General features: G+C 50.7%; 1 protein-coding gene across 1 annotated transcript in view; it reads right to left on the bottom strand.

The window, feature by feature from the left end:
- Positions 1-214: 214 nt before the first annotated feature.
- GALNT14 (polypeptide N-acetylgalactosaminyltransferase 14) overlaps positions 215-23,894 on the bottom strand; it is a gene marked incomplete at its 3' end in the record, with an annotated part of 200,068 nt that continues 176,388 nt past the window's right edge. Inside the window, exons 10-15 of the mRNA XM_081265376.1 lie at positions 16,894-17,020; positions 14,848-14,940; positions 11,848-11,931; positions 11,216-11,357; positions 1,008-1,127; positions 215-373 (exon numbers count right to left, since the gene is read on the bottom strand). Of these exons, the coding sequence (XP_081121502.1) occupies positions 215-373; positions 1,008-1,127; positions 11,216-11,357; positions 11,848-11,931; positions 14,848-14,940; positions 16,894-17,020 (725 nt within the window). The remainder of the gene's footprint in view (positions 374-1,007; positions 1,128-11,215; positions 11,358-11,847; positions 11,932-14,847; positions 14,941-16,893; positions 17,021-23,894) is intronic.

The following is a 23,894-nucleotide window of genomic DNA, read 5'->3' as shown; positions in this document are numbered from 1 at the left end:
AACATTGAGAACACATGGGATTGTCACTGAGCCTGTTGGCTTGTGATCTTTTCCTCCATCCTCCCTGAGACAGCTGCTCCTGTCCTGGGGGGCTTCGCTCCACCTCCAGTTCAGGGCATCTGGTGCAGTCAGTGGCTCTTCAAAGCCTGGTTTCCAGTCTGTTTTGGCCTGGGCAAGCACCAGCCCTGGCCCAAGCTGGATGTGCCCAGGGTCCTCAGGAGCTCGCCATGTCCCAGTGCTGGCTCATGAGTGAGGACTCACATGGGTTGACCACAACCTCCTTGCCATCTTCAGAGCTGTCCCCGAACACATCAGTGTCTAAGCAGAGGTGGGATGCTACGTGCTCGATGCGGGAGCCCGTCTTGGTCCATTGCTAGAGAGGAGGAGAAAGGATGAGCTGGGTTTCTCTGGCTAAGGCCCCAGGTCCTATCAATAACATCAGAGTTCCAGGTTTAATCAGAAAGGTTGCTACCACGTGTCTAGGGTCAGCCAGAGACTTGATTTCATGGTCTCATGGAAGAATGAAACTGTAACTAATTGCTCTGCCAGGTATTGTTGTTGGTTTTCTTCTTCTTTTCTTTTCTTTTTTTTTAAATAGATTTTAAAAAGTTAAAGGCAAAATCAATATGTTTGCTAGGAAAACTCATTAGGAGGCAATAACTTTCCAAGCAATAGGCCAGAAAATGTGAAGTGAGTTAGTCATAGGAGCAATCAAAGCAGCCATCCACACCGGGTACCTGCGTGGCTGTGAAGAAGTGCGAGCCAATATGTGTGGGCTTGGCGTGGGCAGTTGGGGTCACAGGTGTTCATAAGCCAACAGACCAGGGGGGGGGGTCAAAGCAGCATTGCTGTTGGCACCTCGGAGAGGATCCCAAGCAACATCCTTCCTCCCTCTCCGCCCTTCCTTCTCCAACAGTTCCTCTGTCTTCCTGCCCCTGAGATTTAGTCCTATCCAGATCATCACATTATGGAAGGCAGCCATGCCCCGGGACCTGCTGATCCCTTACCTGTCTGGCATCTCCATTCTTGCAAAGCACAAGAACCACCGGGGCACCAGGGAACAAGGTAACGACTGAGAGGCACAGCTCCTCCTGGATGATCTGCTGGGTGTACGTGTAGGCCCACACCTACGGGGGAGACCGGGAATGTGCGCTCAGGGTGGAGGAAGCCACCACTCACGGGAGACCACTGTGCCCACCTAAGAGAATCAGTACAGCTGGGTGAGAAGTGCCAGGGGCCCAGCAGGCGCTGACCATCAACAAGGTCACCTTGGAAAATACTACGCAAGGGAGGTCACGCCTCCACCACAAGTCACTGTCCCCATATCCCATGAAGCAGCCTGGGCTTGGCATGCAGGCAGCTTCTAGAGTCACTGAACTATTCTGGGCTTTGGGCAGGAGACTGAACAGCACTCAAACCGAGCTCTGTGGTGTCCAGAGTCTGTTTGGACATAATGTCTCCAGACATTGAGTCTGTTCCCCATTCTTGACATTTCACACAGCACCCCCTCACTGTCTTTAGAATGTGCTCTCTTCTTTGAAGACAGCCCAAACCTGGGAGCCGAGGTTATGAGACATCAAACTATTCGAAGAGAATGAATACACTCCAACACGGTAGAGTAGGCAGTTTGGCTGCTGAACTCCTGCAGGGAAAGAAGCTTTGGCACTGGGCTGACAAGCAGAGACGATGGCGTAAGGAATGGGCCCTCTGTGAGGTCAGCATGGGGAATGGTTCTCATGCATACTCCCTCCAAAGTGCCGGAGACCACAGAGAAACTGCTGCTCAGGAAGCCTGACATGCTCTCCAGGCCTCATGCAGGGGAGAGCAAGTGCACCATGAAGAGGCTTTCCCAGATCCTGGTACCCTGGCCTTCACCATGGGGCAAAGATGTTGACTCCAGACCACCCCCTACCCAACCCCCACCCTGGGGAAGCTGCAGAGGACCCTGTCAAGGTTGTATTCTTGCCAACTAGTTGGCCCTAAGCCTCTGGACCAGGCCACTCATAGACTATCTTTCTGTGGCCTGAGAATGAAAAAAGGGTCCCTTCACAGGCCAGCATCCTGCTGTCAACCAAGTGTGCCCTAAGAACATGGCATTCATCTGCCTTTCTTTCTGCACCTCCCCACCTGCTCCTAGACCCAGATCCTCCCCCCTGGGCCTGCTGGACACTCTCAGGACTGTCTGGGACCTGCATTGCTCCTCCTCTTCTTCCACAGGCTCAGGCCCTTCTGCACAGCTCATCTTCACCTGGCTTGGCCCTTCTGCACAGCTCATCTTCACCTGGCTTGGCCCTACCTGCTGGATGGTGACCACTGCCTTTCCTGATCTAGAACTGTCCCAGCCCACGCACCTCTCAATGGGGCTACCAGCCACTACCCTAGAGAAGGCTCCTGCCTGAGGATTATTTTGTCCTACTATTGGTGCTGGGAGACCTACCTAGATCAGGAAGTATTCCTTGAGGGGTACATAGCTAGAGATGAGCCAAGATCATCCCCGAGTTGATGTTTCTTGCAGCCTGGTGATGGGTACATGGGGAGAACCCATCTTTATTCCATCGACTTCTATATCTACATATGTTTGAAATTTTATATAATAAAAAGTCACAAAATATATTCCTTGGGACATATCAAGAAGCTCTGTGGCCTTGAGAACATCATCATTGCACACAATCCATTTGCCTTCCTCCAGGATAAGCTGAAAGGGAAAGGAAGTCTGCACAGAGTGGTGCGATGACCTTGAAGTGGCTGATGATGGCTAACATTTATCGAGCACTTTTTATGTGCCAGACACAGTTCTAAGAGCTTTACATGGATTGACTAGTTTAATCTCCATAAGGATCCTATTAAGTAGATATTATCATTATCCCCAGTTTACAGATGATGAAACCAAGGCTCAGAGGTCACATACTGGCAGTGGCCCCCACACCAGCTCTCTCCAACTGCTCTGCCATTGCTGAGGTTGACTGAGTTCTGGCTGATTCTGCAATTCCTTTAGACAAGTTTCGTCATGGGAGAAGATGCCTGTCTCTGAGTCCTCTTTGAGGTTACAAGTATTAAAGCCATAGATCAATTTCACCTTGACAGGACAAAATTAGAGAGAAAGAGATCCTTTCTTTATCTACAAAGAGACTCTTCTCTGTGGCCAATTCTCAGTGACAGTCTAGTAAACAGGCAATAGTCATACCCTCACGTCAGGGTCTGGGGTGGGCAGGCCAGAGAGTCTACCCCTCTCTGCCATTTATGGGAACTGAGGGTGAACAGAGGCCTGGGCTCTGTGGATTCCACACCAGGCCACAGGGGACACATGAGCACGGGCTTCCAGCCTGTGCTCTCCCTTCGCTTCCCACCTGTAGCCTCCATATCCAGGCATGGCTACTCTGCTATGCAGCTCCCATTGGAGTCTAAGAGTGTGGATTAGTGACAAAGTCTACCTCAGAGGACAAACCAAGGCATGAGATCCACACAGGTCCTGAAATCAGGTTGAGGCCACCGCGCAGGGGATTCTGCGATCCTGGATATCTGGAGTGTGGCCTACAAGGGGAACCCTGCAGACGAGCCCAGAATATTCCTTGGCCTATGGGAAGGAGAGAAGAGGGCAGGGCCTAAGGCCCAGATCTATAGGCAGGGCTGCCAGGGAACTATTTGTCCAGGCCCAGAACAACCACCCTCAAATTTAGATTCCTGCCATTCTCTGGAAATGAGGCTGAACAGTCACGGATGAGGACAGAGGATGAGGTTTGCTCCTCTGGTCCATTACCTGCCCATATAGCCTGTAGGGAAGCACGAATTAGCAGTTAAAAAATAAATCCTGTCATTATCTCCTGACCACCACAATACAATGACACTGAGTTTTTTTGTGATAAAAGCATTAACAGATTAAACACAAAAACATAAAATTATACCAGTTTCTGAAATCTCATTTTGGCATGTCTTTGTAAATGTCCCAGGGGCCTGGGAGTGCTGGGGATGGGTTCTCCTGACAGTTCACAAATGCCTTTGGGAAGGAAGAGCCAGATGGCACATGCCTGGGGTAGGGTCTGAGGAAGTCACCTAAAGATCCCCAAGAGAGTGTGTGAGGGGGAGCAGACGTGGGAGGAAGCCCTTCCACAAGTGGGCTTTCCATTACTTGGTCCATTCCTGGGATTTCATTCAGCCTCATGGTCTCCCGGGGGAGGGCTGACCTCTGGCCACATGTTCAGTAGGAGGGGAGACAGAAAGCTGAAGCCAGGAGCAGGTGTGGTAGGGAGGCGTTCTGAGGCCCACCCTGCACCCATCAGAGTTCCCCAAAGGGCCAGGAATGAATGAATTTGTTAAACAAACCCTGATTGAGAAATGGACTTCATGGAGGCAAAAAAAGTCACCCAGGCTGGTCTGGCCTCGACTGACAAGTGCTGGGATCTCTGGGGCTGATGGCTCCATCTGGAGACTGGCAAAAACACTGCCCGTGGTTGATGTCCCTCCCCACTCACAGCTGACTCCAGGGAAGGCTACCCAGAGGCTGTCCCAGAGGCTGGTGTGGGGACTGGCCAGCCAGGGGCCAAAAAGGAGGGCCTACTATTGTCCCTCCACCCCCTGTACTGGTCCTGAGGAGGGAAACTGACCACCTGTGCTCAGGGTTGGTGGGGTCAGGGAGTGGCCTGGTGCTGGGGGCAGGCAGTGCCTTCTCTCTCCAGCAAGCACCCTTCTGGTCACAACTGAAAGCTGGGACGGGAAGCCAAGGGGCTACAGCACCCAGCCTGGGGCTCACTGTCTTGCCCTGGATGGAGAAGCAGAGAGGAAAGATTTTTCTTAAAAGGTTAAGAGAGGCAAGGGTGAGGATGAGACCAGGAGGAGGGTCTGGTCTTGGAATGGTTCAGGGCTCCCTCCTCTAATAGGCAGGGGGAATCAGCGGAGAACAGTGGAAAGAGTGTCTCCCATCCTCACCCAGGGGACATCTGGCAGTGTTTGGAGACATTCTTTAATTATTATGATTGGGTACTACTGGCATCTGGTGGGCGGGACCAGGGATGCTGCTAAACATCCTCTGATGCACAGAAGAGTCCTAACAACAAGGAGCGAACCCGTCCTGATGCCATGGTGCTGAGGCTGAGAACCCCCATCCTAGTCTTCAGGCTTGCACTCTGCAGGTGGTGGGCCTGTACTGCACCCTTGCTGTGGTAGCATTCATGTTCAACCTGGGTAGAATAAGCCTTGCTTTCCCCATCTGTGGAGTGGGGATGAAAACAGGACACAGCCGTGCAAGAGAGTGCTGGAGGACTAAATGAGGTGATTCCTGGTGAGCCCTTGGCCCAGAGCTTGGCTCTGGCTTAGAGTAAGTGCTTCATAAGTTGGATTTCCATGCCACAAGGGGAGAGTGTTGGATGAAGTAAGAGAAATATGAACCCATGCAGCAAAGTTAGGTGGCAGTGTTTTTACTAAGGAAAGAGCCCACGTCATGTACTGATGATGGTGAGATCCATGTTCAAAAATGCTTCTGAGCAGGCACGGTGGTGCACAACTGTAATCCAGCAGTTTGGGAGGCTGAGACAGGAGGATCACGAGTTCAAAGCCAGCCTCAGCAATGATGAGGCATTAGGCAATTCAGTGAGACCCTGTCTTTAAATAAAATACAAAATAAGGGCTGGGGATGTGGCTCAGTGGTTGAGTGCTCTTGAGTTCAATCACTAGCCCCCCCCCCCCCAAAAAAAAAAAAAGAAAAGAAAAGAAAGAAAAATGCTTCTGAACTGGGACCACTAAACAACTAAGAAGAAAATATAAGCACAAGATTGCGTTGCTGGTTTTGCTGTGATTAGAGAGCCAGCGTAACTCTTGTCTGAAAAGGATTCTCTTAGGGCCAGGCCCACTTCTAGGTGTTTCACATTCATGGTCTATTCAGTCCTCATAAGACGGGAAGAAGCTACCATTTTAGGGAAGTTGGTACTGAGGATCAAAGAGGCCAGTTGCTGGTGGGATCAGGGAGTGGCCTGGGTAATATAAGGAGCGGACCTTGGAGCTGAATCTGCACACGAGCCCTCCTCAGTGAGATGGGACCTGAACTGACAGTACCCAGGGCCACCAGTGGGCTTCCAGCCTTGTTAGTCATACCAGGCAACTCTTTAGTCCACGAAACATATCCTTAGAGCTCTCTCACACAGAATGAATGGGCCTGGGTTCAACCAAACTTTTAATTCAGGCAAACTCCTAGGTGCTGGATCTCTGAAGGATCAGCCACGGTGATTGGTACTGATTGTGACAACAGCCCCAATGCACCAACTGTCCAGGCGGGGTCCCTTCATCAGGTGTACAAACATGGGCCTCAGCCCCACCCTGGTGGAAGGCCCTGCCCAGAGGCAGCAGGGTGACCTGGCAGGCCTCACACATTCTCCTCCTTCAATTGGGACCTTCACTGGACTCACATTTGGAATCTTTTCTTTACTTCCAGCCCACCTTGTTCTCTTCTCCACATTGCAAGAGTATAGATGCACGCGGGATTAAAACCGCTGCACATTTGTGTTGCGTGATGGAATTGGGTTTTGGGGTGCGGGTCTGGAATCCTGGCTCACTTGCTCCATGACATTGTGAGCTTGGGTGAGCTACTCCGCTCTCTACCTGAGTGACTTCAAATGCAAAATGAAGATACTCCCAGTCACTATGGCAGAAGGTCACTCTATGGAATGAATGGGTTAACACACGTGTTCCCAGGACGGTGCTTTCCATTTAGGAAACTGCTAACAGTGACTGGGAGAAGGAACAGCGATGGCCCTTCACATCTGCCTTTGGAAACTGCTCAGGTGAGGTGCTGGTGTGGGGCTTGTGAGGGGCTCTTCCCAAAGTAGTGCCAAGAAAGCACCAGAAGGAAGGTGGCCCAGGCAGGGAGGTGACAGGCTGGCAGCTTGTCACACTGGAGGGCGCAGACCCAGGTGGGCATGGCTCTGGGGAGAGCTTTTGTCTTTGCCCACCCCAGGGCTTCCAGCTGGTACTGCTTGTGTGCTCCACAGGCCAGGAGCCTATTGGCTGGGGACACAGGGAAGGAGCACATCGAAATTTCTAGTTTACGTTTTCCTCATTCTCTAAATTCTTTTAAATTCTACCTTTCACAGATGTTTTTGTAGAGAATTCAGTAAAGCCAAGAGGAAACTTATTAACCTGGAGACTTGTTGGGCTTCACAGGTTTTCAAAGGCTTGATGTATTTCTCTCGCATCTCCCACAGGACCTCGGTTCACTGGCACCTTTGATACACATGTGGGTTCAACATTTTGCTCCCAAAGTTGACAAACCAGCAAGAAGGCAGGTGAGGCAGAGTGAGGCGTGGAGGTGGGGGAGAGCAGGTATGTGAGTCAACCCACTGCTGGAGGACAAACAGCCCAGTGCTCAGGGCTCAGCCCACCTGGAGAGTGAGTGACAGCTGGATGTGGAACTCGGAGCTCCAGGTCCCCACTCTCCTCATAGTCCTGGGTTTCAGAATCCCCTGCCCAGTGCCTCCCTCCTGATTTCAGGACCAGTGTGGATCTCATGTCTATGCATCCTCCCAGTGGACTGTGTCCCCAGCACATACCTCTAGGCAAGGACAACCTTTAGAGAGGTGTGACTATGTTTATATACGGAGGCTGAGAGCTCGCAGTGTGAGGCAGACCCAGGGTTAGGAAGAAAGTGTGGGTCCCCGGGGGCCTGGGGTAGAATCTGAGGAGCAAAGGCCTCCATTCACCCTCTTGCCCCAGTCTGGGAAGGGTCTACTCTCTGGCCTGCCCACCCAGACCCTGACATAGGATATGTCTGTTGCCTATTTAGAAGTGCAGTCAATGGAAATTGACCACAGAGAAGACTCTTTATGGATAAAAAAAGAATCTCTTGCTATCTCCAACTCTCTCCTGTCAAGGTGGAACTGATCTATGCCTTTAATATACACAACCTCAAAGAGGAAATCTTAGGGACAGACCCCTTCTCCCATGAGCTCTGAAATCAGCCATGATTCCTTGGCCAGCAACAGCCATGGCAGAGCTGTTGGAGAGAATGGCATGGGGGCCACTGCCAGTATATGACCTTAAACAACCTCTATGGACCTTGGTTCTACCATCTGTAAAATGAGGATAACTGTATATGTACTTAATAGGGTCCTCACGTCACTTCTCTGAGAGAGATAAGGTGGGTGCAGATAGAGATGGATGAATGAGTTATGCATAGGCTTTGAGGGGCAGATGCAATGTCCTATGGACTGCCAAAGGCTGAGGAGGTAGGTGGACAGATGCAAGCAGTGGAGGAAAAGCAAGGTTAAGGGGCAAGAACAGTGTTGATGCCTAATATTAGTAGAAAGGGTTGAAGAGCAGAAAGTCAGGATTGGTGGTTTATGAGGGAGGAGGAGGGGAATATGGATGGACGAGAAAGGAAACAACAATCAGTTCTACAGAGTGTATATTATAACATACACACACACACACATGCTTGGGGAGATGATTTTAGCTGAAATGGTAATGTGGATTTCTGTGGATCCAAAATGGGTTTAACACTGTCAGAGAATCTTGGACAAGTGCCCAGTCCTGCTGCGGGGCCCTGGAGAACAGAGGCTGTGTCTAATCCAGCATGTACCACCCACCTGGCCTCCCTAGCAGGCAGTGTGAGCCCAGGGCGCTGCACTCCAGTCTGCCCAGGTGGACTGAACCTCTTCGTATCCCCCAGGGATCCACTAGCATCCTGAATTCACAAGGCTGCTGCACAAATACTGCAGTACTCCTAAGGCAAAGTGGAGCCACAGTCCAACACTGTCTTCTAGAGAATTCTGCTCACCTGTTGACCCTTGCCATGATGACTCTGGGGTGCCTGGTCAGAGGACTGGAAGGTCGGCTGGCATGAGCTAGTTCTCCTGCAGCCCAATAAAGGCCTGGCTACCCCTGTCTAGGGCCAGGGCATTGCAGAACCCCTCTCAGAGGACTGCAGATCCTCCTTGCTGCCGAAGACAGCAAGTTCCAGAAAAGCAATCTCCTGTCCCAGGAGTTGGGATTCCCAGGAGCACCACCCACAAACAGACTCAAAGAAAGGATGTGTGTCACCTACTCAACATTCTACAAAATGCCACATGAAAAAAAAAAAATGTCACTCTCAACCAGGCAACTACACCTAAGACAAAATCAACTCCTTGGTTTCTTTTCCCTTCTTCCTGTCTGACTCAGGAAGCCACCTCCCCTGACCTGCTGGAGCAGAGATGGTTCCTGGGGAAATTTTGGTAAGCCAGAGCTAGGTCTTGAGATGCAAGTACCAGGCCCAAGATTCTGGATTTTGTGGTAGACAACAGGGGAACATTGAAGGCTATGATGAGGTTGGGAACAATGGTTTAGTGACCACAGCTAAGGTAGGGTGAGGGGCAGGGACTGGAGCAGGGAAGGAGAAGCCACTGGTGGCTGTTGCCAAAACCTAACTATGGCTACTGGCAGAGACCATTCTGTGTTCTTGAGGGCATTTGGTAATGTCTGCAGGCATTTTTGATGGCTGTGACTTGTGTGTGGCAGGTGCTACCAGCATCTATGGGTAGAGCCCAGGGCTGCTGCTAGGCAGCCTATAATGTACAGTACAGTCCCCCACAACAAAGAATTGTCTTGCCCAAAATGTCCATAGAGCTGAGTTTGAGCAACACAGATCTAACAAGAAGCAGCAAATGCAAGGGAGTTCTCTGAGCGAAAACATGCAGGGGCTGGCAGACATGGGGACTGCAGGAGGAAGGGGAGCCACAGGCACTGGGCAGGGTTGGAATCATGGTGCCTGGAAGAATGTGGTCAGGTGGAGAGAACTAGCCTGGATGGGAAGGCAGCCCGGGTGCTACCAGCTACTCACACCATCTGTTGACTTGAATCACAACTGAGTTTGACCCAGTTGCCCACGTGGGAGTTGAACCATGAACCTTCCATCCCCAAGCCCTCTCCTGTGACCTCATGGTGTCCCACTCCTGAGGATAAAGGTCAAGCTCGGCAGGGAAGAAGGCACAATTGGGCTCCTGCTTCTCTCTGGCCTCAACATCTGCTGGGCCCCCTCAGACCCTGTCTCTCTGCAGTCCTTCAAAGGTGGCACCCCTGCTGTGGACCCCAGGTCTCAGTACCTGCTTTATTTCCTAAGCCACTCTTTCTCCCTTCCTGACCAGATCTGTTACCACGTATCTCCCAAGACACAGCTCATTTTCAAATCCTCTGGGACAACTTCCCAGTCCTCACACATAACTCAGATGCCACCTGTCTCTGCTCCTGCAGCATCAGACACAAGCTCCCCAGGTCAGGAATTATATCATGATATCTGCTCACTTGCTTATTCCTACATTCAACCCCTTGAGGCCTAGGACTAGGTGTTCATCTCTATAACTTAAGTATTTGCTGAATGACTGAGTGAATGAATGGAGACCCAGAATTTGTGAACCAATAAACAGAGGAGATTGTCAGAGTAGGAAAAAAAAAAAAACAACAAAAAAAAAACTCCATGAAGAAGTTTATAGAGAAAATACAGTGGCCTGAGAACCTTGGTAAACATCCATGAGGGGGTGGGGCCTGAAGGTGGTGGGGAGGAGCCAGCTAAGAAATCAGACAGGAGAGACAGAAATGCAGGCAAAAGGGGACCCTGCAGAGCAGGGAGGGTCGTCAGGTGATGGATGAGCTTGGCCAAGGGCAACAGAGGTTGAGACAGGTTGTGAATTCGTCGGCAACCCTCAAAAGAGCTGGCCTGCAGTCCTGCGGACTTGGGGAGAGCAGGAGAGGGAGAAATGGAACCCTTGGTCTACAGAGGGGAGGACGGGATGAATGAGGACACTGCCCAGAAACGAGGCAGAGGATGTGATTGTCACCAAATCTGATGGAACTGCCCAGAAGTCAGGTTACCTGGAGACTCACTGAGTGGGCACTTGGTCTCAGAGGCAGTGCCCCTGTCACATGACCTCCGCCCTGCCTAACCCAGCCCACGTTCACTGCAGCAGGAACAACATCAACAGCAGACATGGTTAGCTCCTGCTAACTTACGGGCCACTTCCTTTTGGTAAAATGTTGCCTGTTACGCTGTCCTAACAGGAATTCTGTGTCTCTGGAACCTGGCAGTGTGAACGCGTGGCAGAGTGGTGGTGGGGGTCTTCCTTCTCACACTCCCCTACTGATCTCTGAGTAGAACTGGGGCCCTGATGACACCCATGAGAGCAGGTGACCAAGGCTAATCTGGCCACTTCCCTCCTCGGTGGCACATGGTGCTGTGTGCCCAGCCAGCTGACTTTACCTGGGACTTTACATCCTCGCCTTTGATCTTGGCACAGGGGCTCAGCCTGAGGGTGAGGACCTCTGGGTTCTGCTTGTGAGACTCAAGGCACTTCTGCCTCTGCCGGATTTTACCCTTCTGGATGGAGGAATCCTCAGGGACTCTGGAGGAAAGTCACAAAGAGAGGTGAGAACCCACTGCCTTGGGGATCAAGAATACTAGCCGCTGGAGAGGTTGTGGGGTATTTTGAGAATGGCAGGGCCACCTTCCCCTGGGTTGTCACAAAGATTGGCATCTGGTCAGAGAAGGATGTCACTAGGAGTAAGGCAGCAAATGAGCATTTGGGAGCCACAGTGGGAGGGATTACTGGGATGGAGCCTGCATCAGTAAGTCCACGCTTTTAGGATATAACCAAAGGCACAAACACCAATAGTTGAGAAATACTGTTACTAGCTACCCTCAATCTGTCATGCTGCTGATTTGACCTAATTCCCCTTCTAGTTTCAGGGATAAAGGGAGCCAACTAGCCCTGGTTCTTAGTCTTCCCTAGGCTCAAAATCCCTCATCCAGTTGGCCCCAGTCTGTCTCCTCCAAGTGAAGCCAGCTGAGGACCTCTCCTCCTTGCCATCCCAGGCTCTAGGGGGTAGGGGTACCTGAGTTCCGGGTAGACATTCTCCAGGTACCACTTGAAGCTCTGACAGTGCAGGTTCCTCCTCAGGTTCACTCTGCTCTCAATGCTGGGGGTGATGGGGACAAAGACAAAACAAAGCCGTCAGAGACAGAACTGGCCACAGTGGCCCAGGCTTGGGAGCCTAAGTCACAAGCAGTGCACATGTGCTGCACCCACATGTCTCCAGAAGGTGCTGGGGAAATGAACTGCGCAGAGACTTCTACAGCTCAGGCCAGGGCTAGGGACACTAAGGCATATCTTATGACCATGTAGCAGTGGTGTTGAGGACTTGAGCTCCCACTTGAAAATGGAATTTGGGGCTGTTTTGACTTTTTCTTAAAAATAAAGGTGCTGGAACATTCAGTATGTTGGTATTCACACACCATGGGACTCTGGGCCTGCTCCTCACAGCTTCTCTTTGGATTCTGCAATTGAAATACTACTCCACAATGCCCCAGCCTCCGAGAATCCTCTTCCTGGACTGGTGCTGGGGTCTGGGTATGTGAAAGCTCATTAGATACTCACTGGGCACCTACTGTGTCTGGTATTGCACTCAGTGTGGGATAGGATGGTGGCACTGGGTAGGTCTGTCTGTGGGGGCTATGGGCAATGCAGAGGTGTTTATTGGGTGCATGGAGGCCAAGGTGGTAATGGTGACACTGGTATGTGGAAGGAACCATGGACATCATCTAGACAAACTAGAAATTGGATGGGGTGGGATTTCAGCAGGTGTGAAGAGGGATGTGAGTGGGAAGAGAGCAAGGAGCTGGGCTTCATCTTAAGGGCACCAGGTTGAAACCAAAGGGCTCTATGCAGGGTATGACAGGACAATGTTTGTACTTGGAGAACATCTCACCATTGGTTCTGGAATGGGCCTGGTAAGGCAGAGCTAGGGGGACAGGGAGGACAGGAGGGAAGTGACTGTGGAACCCCAGGTGCCAATCATACTTGATCATGGAGGCCCAAGAGGGTCAATCCTCCACTGCTCTCCATCTGCATTGCTGGTAATCACCTAATTTCCATTTGTACCTTGTCCTTCCTGGGCTGCCAGCAGAACTGGCCCTGCCTCCCACGCAGCATGGCTGCCTTCCACACCCCTCCTCTCTTGGCCTCACTCACAGTGCTACACCAGAACTTCCCACAGAGCGCAAACCATGCCTCCCCACCAGCTCTCAGCTCTTCAGGATAGGACGGAACAAGCTCAATGTGTGACTGAGGCATTTCTAGGACTCAGGGATCTTTGCTATGGGGACAGAGAACCAAAGGGAAGAGTCAAGGGTGATGCCCAGATTTCTGATTTGGCCAATAAGGTACCAAGAAGAAGATTCCTGGGGATGGAGAATATGGGATGTGAGGCAGGTTTAGGAGTGAACTTCATGAGTTTAGGACTTGTTGAGTGGGAGGTGTCTGGGAGGCATCCTGGGAGTGGCCCAATTGAAACTTGGAGGTAAGTGACTGGAGCTCAAGGGAGAGGTCTTGGTTAGAAACAGAGATCTGAGTATGGGCAGTGAAGTGCCAGGGAGAATGTGTCCCAAGAAGAGGGCTTATGACAGGCCCTATAGGAAGGCCAACATACGACGGTTGGGGAGAAGAAACTAAGGCTGGATATAGGACCAAAAAGGTGGTCAAAAAAGCCAAGACTGCAGAGCTGTGGGAGCCGTGGAGTGATTATAGATGCGCTTGGGAATGCTACATCAGATCTGCCAAGGTCAGGGTGAGCAGAGGCCCCTGGAAGCAAGCCCTGCCATCTGCACACTGCAATCATGGGGTGGAGACAGGGTTGTCTTCCATGAATTCCACAGCTCAGGCCATGCCCCAGACGCAGTAAATCAGCCCACTTGGGGAGGAGCTGGGGGGATTTGAAACTCCCCACTGTGAACACAATTTGGAAACTTGCCTGCTAGAACCTTGTTCCTCAAATTGGATCCTCATACCAGCCGCACGGCATCACTGGGGAGCTTATTAGAAACGCAGACCTGGAGAATCACATTCTCCATTTCAACATAATCCCCGGGAGCTCCATGTGCACATTAAAGTTTGAGAGGCCCTGCACCAGGAGGCAGGAGGAGATCAATCCAGGCAGTGGGAACCTGATAAGTGTTGATTTATGAATGAGCACGAGTATGAATGGTACATCTGGAGTGCAGGAGGAGGGCTGGCCTAGCACCCCCCCACCACAGGAAACACACCTGTCCCTTGAGACGAAAGAGACCAAGAAGGATGGTGTAGATGCGCTGAAGCTAATGGGTTGTTTGTTTTGGGGAATCAATGTTGTCTATTACATCTTACAGGTGTCATTTGCTGCAAGGGAAAGGAGGGGGTGGACTGGGGGAGGGGCGTGGAGGTTTAGTGAAGATGGAGGGGGTTGCTGGCTGGGAAAGTTAGCAGGACCAGTGGACATCTTGTGGCCTCCCTGAGACAGATGCCTATGGAGTGTGGTCAGTAGCACTAAGTAAATCCCAGTACTGTCCAGCAGTTCGTGCACAGGGAAGGAAGAGGTACAGAGACAAGTTCCTCCAGAGTTGAGAAAACTGTGTGGGGTTGGAGAAGGGTGTGGCTAGATGAACCATAGGGCACAAGATCTGTGGACAAGGCCTTTAGAGATTTGTCTTTAAGCAAGAGTGGAATCCAAGCTGGAGAGGAAAGTGGGTAAAGAGAGGAGGGGTGGTGGGCGTGACCAGTAGACTGGAAGCCATGATGAGATTGAGAGCCAAGGCCTCAGCAAGGTAGAAGTGAGGATAACCAGAGGGACAGTGTGGACTGTGATTTCATTTGGTGTGAGTCATTTGGTTTGGTTCAGATTTGGTCCTCCTGTGCAGTGACGGGCTCCACCTTGGGCCATTAAAACAGTAGAAGGAGGAACTCCGACCTGAAGGAACTGGTCCAACATCCTATCTTTCTGTAAAGAGCTGGAAATATCAGCACATTGTGCAAGGCCCAGCTCAGCTCCCCCATGAGTGGGCAGTCCTGTGGCAGCACTTACTTCCCAAAGGGCCTCTCCAGGGCGAAAGGCCGGGCAGCATAAAAGTACTGTTTGTACTCATCCATCCACACTTCAGCTATCCTTTTGGTGTTCCTGGGGAGACAAGGAGTGTTAGGAATGGCTGTCTGGGAGAAGCTGTAATGTACCCAGTTGAAATACACACCCATGGGCAAAGCTGGCAGCATCCCGCAGGTGGGGACCACCATGACTGAGCCTTAGCATATGGCTCTCAGGACACTGAGCCCAGCCAAGCCTCCCCAATCTTCAAAGGCACCTTTACCCCAAGGCACAAGATTTTAGCAGGAACAACAAACCTTTCACCAAAAGGTCCAGATCAGAAAAATCACACCAGAAACTGAACTCAGAAAAAATAAAGAGCAAAGGGCCAGGAGAGCCATGGGGCATCCATTTGCTGCTAGTAACTCCAAGCACAAAGGCGGATCCTGTATTGAGCATCTCTCCCCATCCAGCCTTGGTTCTTGGGCTCTTGTTCCACGGTTCTCCCCTTTACCACAGGGGACATGCTAAGGTCCCAGCTCTCCAGGGTACATCAGCACAAAGGCCAAGCAATGAGTACATGCAGGTACAAGGGATCAGGTCATGTTCAGACCCCAAAGGTCACAGAAAAGGAACGCAGGGAGAAGGGAAGTAAGACACTGAAGATGTTATCATTTAGGACTTAGGGATACAGGGATCCCATAAAGAGCCCCAGAGTAGACAGAAAGGGATCAGAAACAATGATATGGCAGGTGGCAGCACCTGTGAGGCATGAACTTAGGAGAAGGGGCATGCTCGTTCAGACTCCAGTTCTATTTTGGAGCAGAGGCATTTGATAAAGGAGTGTTGTAAGCCCTTCTGAGCTGTGACCTGAAATGACATTATGCATATACAAGCCAGTTCTCGGGGCACTGGAGGCAGGTAACAGTGCTCTTCTGGTCCTTCCCACTGGCCTAGCTATCTGGAAGCTGCTCTGCAGACACTAGGCCACATTTCCCTAACACTGGATGGCTCAGTGGCATGGCTGCTGCTGCTGTCTGGCCAGGGCACAGTAAGAAACAGAATGAATGTCTGGAGTCCCAGATCTTGCCTCCTCTTTCCCAGGATGGCTGACTCCAGGTGGCCACACGACTTTGCCAGGCCTGATGTCCTGGCTTCCCTTTGCAGTTTGAAAACCTGCAGGTGAAGGCAGACCCACCCTTGCTTTCCCTGATGCTCCCTGGCCTGCTGATTTTTTTCTCACACCCTACCCTTGCCCACCATGTTGCTACAAAAGGTATTGCTGATTTTTCCACTGCTCAGATCCATGCCTTCTCTGAGGCGGCTGGCAGGATGCGCACGTGCTCAGGGTGTGAAAAACCAAGGAAGGAAGAACGGAAGACAACAGTACCCCAAGTGAAGGGCACACCAAAGGGGCCCATAGCACCCCTGACCCTAATGGACCAATGACAGGAAAATAGAGGGGACGGGTAGGTGATCAAGGGAAGGGAGAGAAGCTAGAATAGGAGGAAAAGATGAAGAAAGGACTATACATGAATTATCTTCTAAGAAGAGAAGATCAAAAGAGGAGAAATGATGGAAAGAAAGCAGGCGTAGGAGGGACAGGTGCTCATGGGTGGCTGAGGCCTGATACCTATGATGTGGACATACTACCTCGAGGCAGGAGGTGAGAATACCTGAGCTAAGGGCCAGGTTCTCAGGAAGTGCCCTAGCCTGGACCCTTCTGGTGCCCCGTGAGGCCCTGGTGCAGGCACACAGCCTGTATCCTCCTATGTGGCCCCATTCCCTACAGCTTCCCAAGGACCCTCCCTAGTGGGTCCTGCAGGATGGTGCTGACCAGTGACTTGACACCCCTCAGGCCCTATGGGGACCCTGTCAAGCCTCAGCCCTAGCACTGGAAGTTCAGGCAGAGTTCAAGGGACAGATGTGCAGCTGGTGTCTATTCAGGGCACACAGGCCACCTAACAGGGCACCAGGGGCAGCTGCCAATCCTTAGCCACAGCAACATCACCACTGCTCACATGTGCTGAGCCCAGAACATGCACCTACTTGATGTATGTGTTGGCATTTCCATCAGGAAAAACGTAAGGGTGCTTCTTCCGGAAGACGTGCCCCACTCGGCTGCAGGGGATAATCTCCAGGCTGCCGCTGCACATCCACACACGAAAGGAGATTTCTGTAAGATAGCCATGCCCCTCCGGTTACCTCCTAATAGGGTTCCTCTGGCTTTGAGGCACTAGACACCAGGGAGCCCTGGCACCAGGCCTTGGTGCTGTGGGTGGCTAAGAATATTGTGCAACCAGACAGGGTGCTCCATTGGCTGGAAGCACATCTCTACATAGAGATGGCAGTTGTAACACTTTGGAGGGCAGTGTGAGGTAATATAGGACCAGGAGCCAGCATGTGGTCACACATTGGGTGACCCATGAGGTGAGACAGAGTGCTCTACAGGAAGGATTCTACCTGGAACAGGGATGTCTTGGGGTAGGGAGAATTGCTTTGGAAAATTCAGGTATCAGTTGGAAGATGGTTTCGACTCACTCCCCATTGTGACCACAGATGGTTCAAATCCAGATTGAGGAGAAAGGGATTTCTATTTGAGAATACAAGAGAATTTTCCAACTCAGGGACCAGATGTCTATCAAGAGTAGACTCAGGACAGGCTAGAAAACTACATGGTGAGATGCAACAGAGAGGAATGAGTCCCCAGAAGGCCCTTGGACAAGGTGTCCATGAAAATGCCTTCCACAGTGAGTCTGCAATTCTACCACCCGAAGGGTGATCCAGGAGGAGGAAAGCTAAGCAAACCCAGAGCTGACAGCAGTTGGAGAAAATGCTAGAAGCTGCAAAGCTGTTGTTGGGAGTGTTTCCCAGTGTGCGGATTTTGCACACACCCCCATTTCTTCCTGGTTGGCTGCTGCTGTGGGGACCCAAGTGGTGGGTGGGGTGGTTAGTCTACTACCCTGGGACTGCTCAGGCGCGGGATCCAAGTAGGGCTTCTGTATCAGCAGAAGCAATGTCATACCAGGATGGGGCAGGGGAACATTTTATTGCTGCCACTGTTTAGGACTGCCAGTACATCGTGCTATTAAAAAGCAGAATGACTTAGTTGTATTATTACTCTGCAATTCTCTACAATGCACCCCCTTACTGACTATACCCATTGGGTAAGTCACTGGTAGAAAGGCCTGTGGGAGCTTCTCCTGGTTCAAGCTTTTACAGTCAAGCTTAAGTGTGAAGGACACAGGCTGACTCGGGAAAATGCCATGCTTGGGGGTGTCTACCCCGGTAAGGAACCATAGGCTGGGGGTCCCGGTGCAGGAAATAAGATTACAGATACTCAAGGAACTTCCTGCCAAATGCTTGCCCTGTGCCTTCCAGCAGCCTGGGCCACACCTCCAGGCCTCCCCAGGTTTCCTCACCACTGGGCCTCTCTCATCTGCAGACCCTTCTACCACTAGCTTACAGAGTCCCTGCATTCTAACTCTCCCAGCAGGCACCTGGCCTCAAATTCTTCACCCTGATCCTCTCTTGCTCTCTTCCACATGTCCCTGGCCACCCTTCCATGTTCCCTCCTGCCTCCTCTCATGTCTCTGTGCATAGGCTACTGAGTTGCTGACAAGTGTTCTTTCACACCAAGTGACCCATCACCTCTGAACCTGCCCCTCTGCCTGCCATCCAGGCTCTCTCCTGAACAGGCTGCAGTTCATTCCTAGGAAGAACTTGGTTCGGGGTTCTGCAGACCCAAATCTGCAGCAACCGACTAGCTGTGTCCCTGGGAAACCTGCTTCGGCTTGTGGAGGCCTGCTTTTTCTCACTTGTCAAACAAAGATCATAAAAATACTCTGCAGGACCGCCGTCACCTTCAAATGAAGTAGAACTGTGAGAATGACTGTGTGAACTCTACGTGTGATTGGAAGCTCAGCAGCAGGTATTATGAGACCCTCTCCTCAAGCCCATCTCTAAAACTCGGACACTGTGCTGCATCTCCCACCGTGCCTGCCCCTTACTTCTTTGACCATTTACAGCTTCCTCCTCCTTCCCATCTTCTGCCAAGCTGCAGGAGACAACGTAGACTTGTGGACCTGAAATCTGAAAATCTGACTCTCCATAAAGGTCCTCAGTACAGAACGAGGTGGCAAATGCCCCAAATGGCTGGGGCACCTTCTGAGTCATGTGTCCTGCATGCAGCCTGGTGTTTCTGTGAGTCACCAAGCAAGCAGTGGCTCAGTCAACTGCCTGACACCCACTTCTCCAGCTTACAGCGGGTACACTGAGGGACTTCAGGGATGGGGCGGGGAATCGTGTCAGTACATGTGTGAATTGGAGTCTCAGTATGTCTGCCTTCAGATGTGTGTGTGCTCCAATCAACTCCTGTCCCAGGACTCCAAACAGGGTCTGCTTCACTTCCCAAAAAGGAAACCACTTAACCCCCCCCCCCCCCCCCCCGCCAAGTGAGAGATGGCAGCCTCGCTTACTAGATATAACTCATACACTGGTGCCAGCTTTTTCCCAAAGATATGCATGTGCCTTAGCTTCTCTCTTCCTTTCCCCGTATTCAAATGAGACATATGTCTCTACTCATTTGTAAAGCAAATCCCTCCAACTGGTGGGGGGGGGGGACAACCCATCCCCCACCCCACAAGCTGCTTAGCCCCCTCGAGCTCTCTCTGCTCAGCATTGTGTTGCTCTCTGAATCCACTGACTGCCTCCCCTCTGCCACCATCTTGCACGGGCTCCCACCTGGCACAGTACCATCACAGGGCATGGTCCCTCTTCTCCTTCCTCTGCTCTCCTGATCTCCTCCTTAATTATGAGGGTCTGTCTTTGAATGTTGTCCTGAAATTCCTTCCTCGTGTGATCCCAGTGCTTGCTGGATGCTGAGGACTCTCCTCTGTCCCATCAGTCCTAGGTCTATTCCAAGCAGCAGTGCCCCCTCCCAAGGCTGATACTTCAGGGAGGTGTGACAGTCCCCTGGCCTCCACCCTCAACTGCTGCTGCCCTGCACCCTCTATTCTCCAGGCCCATTCTCCCTCTTCCTCAATTCCTGCGTCTGCTGGGTGAGTGTAAAAATTCAGAATATGTCAGTTATACTAACATTAGCCAGGGAGGAAAATGGCCCCTTCCTGTTCCTCTGGGCCAGGCATGGTTAGGTTCTTTCTCAAGGGGCTGTTTACTGGTCCTCCTAGCAACCTCGCTCAGTGGTTACCAATGTCCTTATTACCCAACAAGGCAGCACCTCTAGGACAACTAAACCAGTAGTTGGAAGTACACCAACTTGAAGTACACCCCCCCCCTTGCAAAGTAGTCCACGTTCTTGCCTTGACACCACCTTGTCTTCACACTTGACATCTGCTACTGGCTAATGCAGGTACTGACTTCAAGGCCCCCACAACCTTTAACCAGAGAGATCACTTGTACCTCATCAACTTCCTCATCCAATTCCACAAAATGCCTGTCTTAGTTCTGCTTTAGGACGGCAGCCTGCGAATGGTTAGGTTTCTGGACTCTAGATCCTTGTAACTAAAATTTTAAGAGACACGTAGCCTGACATGGATTGCTGTGCTCCCACCCGAGTCAAGAGGCAATCTGGGGGATGCAGCTTGGAGTTTCCAGATTAGTGTGATGGTTTATAGGCACTACAATGTGGATTATTTAAAACCCAGGATATGTAGTTCCCCTGCCCTTATCTGTACCACTGACTTCATGATAAGGATATGCATCCTCCTGGGCCGGCAAGCCAGGCCCCCATGTTGGCAGAGTTCTGCTGAAGCCTTTGGGAGTCTTGCTAGTCCTCTGCAGGGGCTATGAGAAAAGTGCCAACAGAATTTCATGGACTGAGGTCGAGGCAGTGGGCCCTCCCAGGTAGAGCCTTGTTCCCCAGGCCCACATTCTTGCAATGACATCATTTCTTAAATGAAGGAGGAGAGTAGAGCTAAAGACTTTGCATAGGGACTCTAAGGGGGCTTCTTGTGGAGTTAGGGCCTGCATCATTTCCCCAGTGATGAGTATCATGCAGACCCAGATCCGCTCTGCATTCCAAGGAGAGAGATGTGTAATTATTACATCCTCACCAGGGCACTGTTATGGTCCTACTTCTTTTGAGATGCAAATTAATATTTGAAAGTAAGTTGCCCTCCTGCCCTCCATTCTCATCTCTCTCCTTCTATCCCCTCATCAATCCATCAGCTGGTTTTTTTTTTTTTTTTTTTTTTTTTTTTTTTTTTTTTTTACCAGCTCTCCTAGAGCCCTCTCTGTTCACCAGAACCAACATCCACCTGTGGAGCCCCTGAGTGATGGGCAGGGATTAGGGAGAGAATGAGCAGCTTTTTCTCCCCAGGAAAGCGAATCACAGCTATTCACATGCCCCTGATCACTGTGCTGGTCAAAGTTCTAACTTAGCTTGGTTTCTAATAAAGGCAACGGGCACCATTCCTCATGGGAAACACTTCATGCAATGGGCCGTGTTTTAAATGGAGCCTCTTATATTGTGTGTGTGTGTGTGTGTGTGTGTGTGTGTGTGTGTGTATACACCATTCTATTTCTGGCCAATTTTAAGACTACTGAGGACCAAGGGAGTAGAGAGGACAGTGGTGGGCAGAAAGAGACAAGATTTGCCTGACGAGTGTCATTCCTATATCCACACATACATTTGTGCAACAGTAATCTTTAAGTTTTAAAGGCTTACTGGGCCTGGAAGCAAGTTCTGTGCTATGGTTGGAATGTCTCCCCCGAAACTCATGGACTGGAAACTGAATCACCAAAGCAACACAGAGGAGGGGTGGGACCTTTCAAGAGGTGGGAAGATGTCAAGGGTTCTGCCCTCCTAAATGGTTTAATGGTGTTATCTTGAGAGTGAGTTATCACCACAGTGGGTTCATGAGAAATGGGTGAGTTCTTACCCCAAACCCCTGCATTACCTTATGTGTGCCCTCTTGCCCTTCTGCTTTCCACCAAAGGATTATGCAGCAAGAAGACCCTGACTTGATCGGTTCCCAGTCTCCAGAACAATAACAAATAAATTTCTGTTCTTTATAATTCCCTAGTCTGTGGCATTCTATTATAGTGGCACAAAATGGCCTAAGACACTCTTATTCTTCATGAATGCATTGACTTGACTAATCTTATTGCCCACAAAAGACAACCTTGAATCTGTAAGCAAAACTGCACTTCACCCACATCTGGGGCAATCAAGTCTGTAGCCAGGTCCCTGCTTCTTGACAGATATGAACCATGGGTCATCGCATGGTTACCAGTGGCCAAATGACTACAAATACCAAGATGGCACCCTTTATCTTTCTATACTCCCTATAGATAACCAACAACCAGTATCCTCTCCGATGCGACTTGATTAGACATGCAGCAGTTCAAGAGCAGTGTGAAGGATGGCCTTGTGGGATTGTGCCTGGGCACATGGCTTTCATAGAATAGTCCAGAAAAGGAACAAACAAAGTGAGATGCTGCAGCTTGCTCTCCATCTGGGGGGGGGGGTGAGATTTAATCAGATTTGGGTGCTGTTCCCAGATAAGGATCTTTCCTTAACCTTGAGCCATGGAGCATAGAAAGGGTGAGACCAAAGGAGAAAGTAGGAGGAACAAAGTATCCCAGCAGGGCAGATGTCAGCCTCCTTTAACAGATGTCCATGCAGACTGGAGGGAAAGTGCCAACCCTGCTAGAGCAGAGGCACTGGCATTACCTACTCATCTTCACAACAGCCCTGTGATATGGAGACTCTGGTAGTTTTCTAGAACTGCCAATAATGCATTACCACGAAGTTGGTGGGTGGGTTTAGATGGATCCTCTGCTCAGGGTCTCATGCAGCTGAAATCAAGGCATCAGCAGGATTGTGCTTCCTTCTGGAGGCTCTGAAGGAGAAGCCACATTCAAGCTCTTTCAGGTTGTTTGTGGAACTTAGTTCTTGGCACTGTAGTACAGGGGCTCCCCTTTCCTTGCAGACGGCTGGCCTGGGGTCTCCCTGGGCCACTTCCGTGTTGCCCCCTACTTCTTTAAACTGGCAGAGGTGGTCAAATGCCTCTTGAGCTCCAAATCTCTGACTTCTGTCTCTTCTGTTCTACTTCCAGCCTAAGACTGTTCTCTGCTTTTAAGGGCTTCTATGATGAGACAGGACCCACCTGCCTAAGTCCCTATCTTCAGGCCACTTCTTAATGACTTTAATCCAATGTGCAGACCCTTTTGCCATGAAAGGTAACATCCTGCCAGGTTCCAGGGATTAGGGTGTGTATGTCTTTGGGGGCCTGTTCTCCCTCCCAGGGGATCATTGTCTCCTTTTTAAAGACTTGGAAATGAGGGAACTTAGTGAGGACTATGGGAGGGATTCAAACGTAGTCCTGTCTGATTCCACAGCCCTCTTCTTCTTACAATACTCACGCACACACCAAGCCCAGAATAGCCTGGTATTCCAGACTATATTCTGGGGCTGGTGGGTGGTGGCAAGTCTTTTCTGGGCCCCACCTCTTCTCTCTCTTTCCAGCTCTGTCTTATGTGCCTGCTGTGCTTTGGAAATCCCTCATTCTAAATTCAGGAATCCCATATTCTCCCTTCCTGTGTGTGCCAAAGCCTCCTTTTTCGGAAATGTGTACCCCCACCACCTACACACACACACACACCCACAAACACACACACATGCATGTACACACACTCACACTCATGCTCACACTCACACACACTTCTTATTGGGCAATAGATTCCCTTTATCTCTAAAAACCAAAAGCTAAAAGTAAGATGCAGCTCAAAGTAAGTAGATATATTACATGGATCCTGTGTTATGCAAATGAGAGCCTAAGCATCCAATTTTAATGCAAATCAACTTCTGGGGGAAAAAAAAGTTTAAAAGCCACATTTCCCTAAAGCCTACTCATATCCTAAACTGTGGATATAATTATCAAAACTCTTCAGCTTATTTTAGAAATACTTGGTGGGAACGGTGGCACCAGGGTCAGAGGGTGTGAGCGTTTGTGGGGGTCGGGTAGGACCTGGCCTAGCCTTCCCAGAGCCCTGCAGCCACTCCACCCTCTGCGAGAGACTGCTTG

This window comes from Spermophilus citellus, assembly GCF_964194105.1.
Source record: "Spermophilus citellus genome assembly, chromosome: 13".
NCBI classification, from domain to species: Eukaryota; Metazoa; Chordata; class Mammalia; order Rodentia; family Sciuridae; genus Spermophilus; species Spermophilus citellus.
This window is presented reverse-complemented; position numbering and strand designations above follow the sequence as displayed.